The sequence below is a fragment of the Oncorhynchus nerka genome, unplaced genomic scaffold, assembly GCF_034236695.1.
Source record: "Oncorhynchus nerka isolate Pitt River unplaced genomic scaffold, Oner_Uvic_2.0 unplaced_scaffold_1379, whole genome shotgun sequence".
In the NCBI taxonomy this organism is placed as follows: Eukaryota; Metazoa; Chordata; class Actinopteri; order Salmoniformes; family Salmonidae; genus Oncorhynchus; species Oncorhynchus nerka.
In genome coordinates, this window is record NW_027039973.1 from 63,871 (window position 1) to 71,410 (window position 7,540).

At 46.1% G+C, this 7,540-nt stretch overlaps 1 protein-coding gene across 2 annotated transcripts in view; it reads left to right on the forward strand.

Moving 5' to 3' along the window:
• The window catches only part of usp7 (ubiquitin specific peptidase 7 (herpes virus-associated)), a 49,245-nt gene extending 42,028 nt beyond the window's left edge, over positions 1-7,217 (forward strand). For both annotated transcript variants that reach the window (XM_065015627.1, XM_065015628.1), the window contains exons 28-30: positions 965-1,036; positions 3,719-3,809; positions 6,282-7,217. In XM_065015627.1, coding sequence (XP_064871699.1) covers positions 965-1,036; positions 3,719-3,809; positions 6,282-6,388 — 270 coding nt within the window. In that variant the 3' untranslated portion in view covers positions 6,389-7,217. The remainder of the gene's footprint in view (positions 1-964; positions 1,037-3,718; positions 3,810-6,281) is intronic.
• Positions 7,218-7,540: the final 323 nt, after the last annotated feature.

The window sequence follows — 7,540 nt, forward strand, 5'->3', positions numbered from 1 at the left end:
AGTGAGATCTTTTAATGCTTTTTAATATTTACATTTCAGTCCCCCAAACATATTCATTATGTAAATAAGCACGTTTAATTTTGTCCAATCAAATAAATGTAAATATTATTTGCTCATAATGTAATTTGAAAGATGAGTAGTCTGGAGTAGATAGCGCCATTAGTGAATACATAAACTGTGATATGATTAGAGTTAAACGGTGTGATTTAAAAAATAAATAAAATTTAAAAAAAAATAAAATGTTTAAAAAGTTAAGAAACTTGAGTCATCTGCATATATTAAGACTTGTTTTTAGTCTATGACCCTTGATGTTATTGTTCGATCTAAACTTAAGAGAGCATTTCAATGGCCAGAACAAATACATATGGAGACAATGGACAACCTTGTTTAACTCCTCTGGGCCGTTCAATACTTTCTGAGAAGTAACCATTTATTTCTATGATTTTAAGTCTTGGTGTTGCTGTACATGACTTTAACCTGTTGTACAAGAGATTGCCCAAGATTTATCAAAGGTCTTTTTCGAAGTTGTTCTATTCGCTCTGCATTTTGTCAGGAGTTTTGCATCACAGCAATGAAGTGTAAAGGGGCCTCCAATTTTTTTTCTTGTTTTTTTTAGACTGGATTTTTATACTTACCCCCTGGGTCCTGTTTCAGTAATAATGAAATCAGACCTTCTTGTTGAGTGTCTGATAATCCATCGTTTTTATAGGAGTGGTTAGAACACGCTAATAATGGATCTTTGAGTAGATCAAAGGTTTGATATACACTTGAAGACGGAAGTTTACATACACTTAGGTTGGAGTCATTAAAACTTGTTTTTCAACCACTCCACAAATTTCTTGTTAACAAACTATAGTTTTGGAAAGTCGGTTAGGACATCTACTTTGCGCATGACACAAGTAATTTTTTCAACAATTGCTGGGTTTTTCCTGTGAGTTTGACTACCTCTTGTGTGTGTTCTCAGGGTGAGCCGTTCAGAGATGTGATGAGGAGGATTCAGAGCATGCTGGAAATCCAGGAGAAAGAGTTTGAGAAGGTCAGTACCTTCTTCCCCGTCTTCAATCCTTCCCTATTTCTCCCTTCCCTCTCTCCTCCTCCCTCGCCTTCTCTCTCTCCTCCTCCCTCGCCTTCTCTCTCCTCCTCCCTCGCCTTCTCTCTCCTCCTCCCTCGCCTCTCTCTCCTCCCGGCCCTCTCTCTCCTCCTCCCTCCCTCTCTCTCCTCCTCCTCTCTCTCCTCCTCCCTCGCCTTCTCTCTCCTCCTCCCTCGCCCTCTCTCTCCTCCTCCCTCGCCTTCTCTCTCTCCTCCCTTCCCTTCCTCTCTCCCTTCCCTCCTCCTCCCTTCCCTCTCTCGCCTTCTCTCTCCCTTCCCTTCCCTCGCCTTCTCGCTCTCCTCCCTTCCCTCGCCTTCTCGCTCTCCTCCCTTCCCTCGCCTTCTCGCTCTCCTCCTCCCTCGCCTTCTCTCTCTCCTCCCTTCCCTCTCTCGCCTTCTCTCTCTCCTCCTCCCTCGCCATTGCTCTCTTACCAGGGTGTCCACTAACGATAAACCGAAAATTACTGACAACATTGCCCTCTCGATGATTAGGCTACACAACTGCAGATTTTTTGTGTTCTAAAAAACATTATTTGGTCAACAGTAATGTACAATTAACCTGCTTCCTGCTATGACAGTGTCTGCCCAGTCCTTGGCTGCATTCCAAACACTTAAAAGACACACCCTCTCCCCTCAGCCCTCAAATGAAGTGGAAACGTAATGATTTAGGTTTTTAAATGGACCGCCCTTGCCCGGAAAGTCGTCTCATCCCGCAATTGTATTTTCAGCCACCGGTAGCTTGTGGATGCTTTATATGTGTTACAGTCAATTATGATTGCATGTCTACTTATTAACTATATAAAATTCATAGACACCTACTGTAGGATAGCTAGCAAATGTAATTAGCTAACTAACGTTAGCCTGCCTAGCTGGAACTTCTGAATAAGGAAAATGTTTATTTCTACCATTTCCAAATGCGAACCAAACAGAAACATCATTAGTTTTACGAGATGTGTGTCTGTGCCGTCGTGTGCATTAGCAGCACATTTTTCTACACTTTTTTACATTTGTTTTTTTACCTACACTTGTATGTTGACTTCTCCGTATTGACGGCGAGGTTAAAGTTTCGGCTGACTTTTCTTAGCGGGATGTACAACCATGGTGAATTGACTTTATGGGACGTTTCAGGCGCCTGACGTCAACATAATTGTACACTCGCAAACGGGGAGTCCCCCAAGAGCATAAGGCGAGGGTACCGTAGACAAGGGTGTGTCTTTTATGAGTCTGAAACCCAGCCCCTTGTTTCTCTGCTGGCTCCCACTCCCACTTAGCACGCAGAGTGAAGGGAGCGTTTTGATACACACAAGCATACTGACAGTTGAGCGACATTTTGAAATGGAATTGCGGCGAAGACCGTTGTTAAAACGCCTACTGTTTTCTGTTGTTAAAAACTACATCTATAGCCTAGCCGCTATGCTGCTACATCCGTCAGCCATCTATAGCCTAGCCGCTATGCTGCTACATCCATCAGCTATCTATAGCTTAGCCGCTATGCTGCTACATCCATCAGCTATCTATAGCCTAGCCGCTATGCTACTACATCCATCAGCCATCTATAGCCTAGCCGCTATGCTACTACATCCATCAGCCATCTATAGCCTAGCCGCTATGCTGCTACATCCATCAGCCATCTATAGCCTAGCCGCTATGCTGCTACATCCATCAGCCATCTATAGCCTAGCCGCTATGCTGCTACATCCATCAGCCATCTATAGCCTAGCCGCTATGCTGCTACATCCGTCAGCCATCTATAGCCTAGCCGCTATGCTGCTACATCCATCAGCCATCCATCTATCAGCCATCTATAGCCTAGCCGTTATGCTGCTACATCCATCAGCCATCTATAGCCTAGCCGTTATGCTGCTACATCCATCAGCCATCTATAGCCTAGCCGCTATGCTGCTACATCCGTCAGCCATCTATAGCCTAGCCGTTATGCTGCTACATCCATCAGCCATCTATAGCCTAGCCGCTATGCTACTACATCCATCAGCCATCTATAGCCTAGCCGCTATGCTGCTACATCCATCAGCCATCTATAGCCTAGCCGCTATGCTGCTACATCCATCAGCCATCATCATTATAACCAGGAGGGAGGAGTATAAACCCCTTACTGACCTGTTATAACCAGGAGGGAGGAGTATAAACCCCTTACTGACCTGTTATAACCAGGAGGGAGGAGCATACACCCCTTACTGACCTGTTATAACCAGGAGGGAGGAGCATAAACTACTTTATGACCTGTTCAGTGATGAGCAGTTATAACCAGGAGGGAGAAGTATAAACCCCTTACTGACCTGTTATAACCAGGAGGGAGGAGTATAAACCCCTTACTGACCTGTTATAACCAGGAGGGAGGAGTAGAAACCCCTTACTGACCTGTTATAACCAGGAGGGAGGAGTAGAAACCCCTTACTGACCTGTTATAACCAGGAGGGAGGAGTAGAAACCCCTTACTGACCTGTTCAGTGATGAGCAGTTATAACCAGGAGGGAGGAGTATAAAACCCCTTACTGACCTGTTATAACCAGGAGGGAGGAGTATAAACCCCTTACTGACCTGTTATAACCAGGAGGGAGGAGTAGAAACCCCTTACTGAATACTCACTGTGTTCTTTGTTTGTCTGCAGTTCAAGTTTGCGATAGTGATGATGGGTCGGCATCAGCACATCACTGAGGATGAGTACGAGGTCAACCTGAAAGACTTCCAGCCACAACCAGGTATGGTACTACTAACTAGCTAGCCAGGCTACTTGTCTTCTCTAGGGGGGGCGGTAGCTAGCCAGGCTACTTGTCTTCTCTAGGGGGCGGTAGCTAGCCAGGCTACTTGTCTTCTCTAGGAGGGGGAGCTAGCCAGGCTACTTGTCTTCTCTAGGGGAGGCGGGAGCTAGCCAGGCTACTTGTCTTCTCTCTCTAGGGCTGACCTGTCTTCCAGGAGGGGGAGTAGCTAGCCAGGCTACTTGTCTTCTCTAGGGGGGCGGTAGCTAGCCAGGCTACTTGTCTTCTCTAGGGGGAGGCGGGAGCTAGCCAGGCTACTTGTCTTCTCTAGGGGGCGGTAGCTAGCCAGGCTACTTGTCTTCTCTAGGGGGAGACGGGAGCTAGCCAGGCTACTTGTCTTCTCTAGGGGGTGGTAGCTATCCAGGCTACTTGTCTTCTCCAGGGGGGAGCTAGTCCACTACTGACCTGTCTTAACCTAGGGGGGCGGTAGAACTACCCTGCCACTGACCTGTCTACTACTAACTAGGGGGAGGAGCTGCCACTTCTGTCTAACCAGGGGGGGAGTATAACCGCTGCCCCTTACTGACTACTAACTAGGAGGAGGAGTAGAAACCACTTACTACTAACTACCAGCTGCCACTTCTACTACTAACTACCGCTGCCACTTCTACTACTAACCAGGCTGCCACTTCTACTACTAACTACCGCTGCCACACTACTACTAACTACTGTGTCTACTTACTAACTACTAACTTTGCGACTACTAACTGATGGGCGGCATCAGCACTAACTACCGCTGCTACAGGTCAACCTGAAAGACTAACTACCAGGTTCTACTACTAACTACCGCTGCCACCACTACTACTAACTACCGCTGCCACCAGGCTAACTACCGCTGTCTTCTACTACTAACTACCGCTGCCACTTCTACTACTAACTACCGCTGTCACTACTACTACTAACTACCGCTGCCACTTCTACTACTAACTACCGCTGCCACTTCTACTTCTAACTACCTACCGCTGCCACCACTACTACTAACTACCGCTGCCTTCTACTACTAACTACCGCTGCCACTTCTACTACTAACTACCGCTGCCACTTCTACTACTAACTACCGCTGCCACTACTACTACTAACTACCGCTGCCACACTACTACTAACTACCGCTGCCACTTCTACTACTAACTACCGCTGCCACTTCTACTACTAACTACCGCTGCCACTTCTACTACTAACTACCGCTGCCACTTCTACTACTAACTACCGCTGCCACTTCTACTACTAACTACCGCTGCCACCTCTACTACTAACTACCGCTGCCACCACTACTACTAACTACCGCTGCCACTACTACTACTAACTACTAACTGCCACTACTACTACTAACTACCGCTGCCACTTCTACTACTAACTACCACTTCTACTACTAACTACCACTTCTACTACTAACTACCACTTCTACTACTAACTACCACTTCTACTACTAACTACCACTTCTACTACTAACTGCCACTTCTACTACTAACTGCCACTTCTACTACTAACTAACTGCCACTTCTACTACTAACTGCCACTTACTACTAACTGCCGCTGCCACTTCTACTACTAACTGCCACTTCTACTACTAACTGCCGCTGCCACTTCTACTACTAACTGCCGCTGCCACTTCTACTACTAACTACCGCTGCCACTTCTACTACTAACTACCGCTGCCACTTCTACTACTAACTACTAACTACCGCTGCCACTTCTACTACTAACTACTACTGCCAGCTGCTACTACTAACTACTTCTACTACTAACTAACCGCTGCCACTTCTACTACTAACTACCGCTGCCACTTCTACTACTAACTACCGCTGCCACTTCTACTACTAACTACCGCTGCCACTTCTACTACTAACTACCGCTGCCACTTCTACTACTAACTACCGCTGCCACTTCTACTACTAACTACCGCTGCCACCACTACTACTAACTACCGCTGCCACTTCTACTACTAACTACCGCTGCCACTACTACTAACTACCGCTGCCACTTACTACTAACTACCGCTGCCACCACTACTACTAACTACTACCACTGTTACTAGTACTACCAACTACTAATACTACTACAACAACTACCACCACCACCAGGCTTCCTCTCTCTCAGAATGTTAACTATGTGCTGTGGTATTGTGACACTACTACTACCACTACTACTACTGCTACTAACTACTACCAACTACCACCACCACCACCAGGCTTCCTCTCTCTCAGAATGTTAACTATGTGCTGTGGTATTGTGACACTACTACTACCACTACTACTAACTACTACCACCACCACCACCAGGCTTCCTCTCTCTCAGAATGTTAACTATGTGCTGTGGTATTGTGACACTACTACTACCACCACCACCAGGCTTCCTCTCTCTCAGAATGGTAACTAATGTGCTGTGGTTTTGTAACATCCCTCCTCTCCCATCTAGGTAACATGTCCCACCCTCGACCCTGGTTAGGCCTGGACCACTTCAACAAAGCCCCGAAGAGAGGTCGCTATACCTACCTGGAGAAAGCTATCAAGATCCACAACTGAGCAACCCTCCTCTTCCTCATCCCTCTTCCTCCTCTCTTCTTCCTCCTCTCTCTTCTTCCTCCTCTCTCTTCTTCCTCTCTTCTTCCTCCTCTCTTCTTCCTCCTCCCCCTCCCTCCTCTCTCTTCCTCCTCCTTAACCCACCATAACCACAGACTGTAACCAACCAATTGTCTGTGCCCCACCTCTAACACCTTCCACAGACACACACCGTGATGTCTCCTGTCACACGGATCCATCCATCCATCCATCCATTAGCAGGCTGCTGATGATGATGATGATGATGAATACTATACCACCCCTTCCACCCAAAATCCCCTCTCCCCCTTCCTCCCCCCACCACCGCCCTTCTACTGTTTTTGAGGCTGTTAGGTTTTTGGCTTCTCTAACTCCGACTGCCTATTTTTGTCTGGATGAAAGAAATGAAATTGGAGAAAAGGACAGGAAGATGAACTTGACTTTTTCCTGGTTTATTTTTTGTTTTTGTTTTTAATAATAAGAGTTGTTTCAAAACGTAAAGAGCGTTGCTGCGTATAGTGGGGGGGGGGGCAGAGAAAAGAGATAGACGACATCGTTAGCAGAAACCAAGAAGGATGATTTGGTCTTTTTAAAGAAGAGAACCAGTTGCAGAAGTGTTGAAGCTTGAGACCAGTATTCCTGATGTGATCCTCTATATCCCCCCTTCTCCTTTAGTCAACTAGTCAAAGTGTTTCCATCTTTAAAAAAAAAACAAAAAAAAAAACAGTTTTTGTCTTTTTTTCTGCAATATCTTCTTGTATAATAAATTTAAAATCCACAGCATCTGTTTAAAATAAATGTAAAAAGAGAAGAAGTGGTCTGTACTTTCATCTTGCACGTTGCCACTCCATATCAAAGCCGTTTCTCAGGACTGGTAAATGGCAACTTTGGTCCTACTTATGATTTTAATGTTGCCCTTCCTCTCCTCTTTTCCTACACTGTTATGTTCTCTCCATCCCTGAGGGTTTGTGATGGGCTGTACCACCTCTGGTGTTTGTGAAGGGGGAGTTTGACTGAGGGTTTGTCTTGGGCTGTACCACCTCTGGTGTTTGTGAAGGGGGAGTTTGACTGAGGGTTTGTGATGGGCTGTACCACCTCTGGTGTTTGTGTTGGGGGAGTTTGACTGAGGGTTTGTGA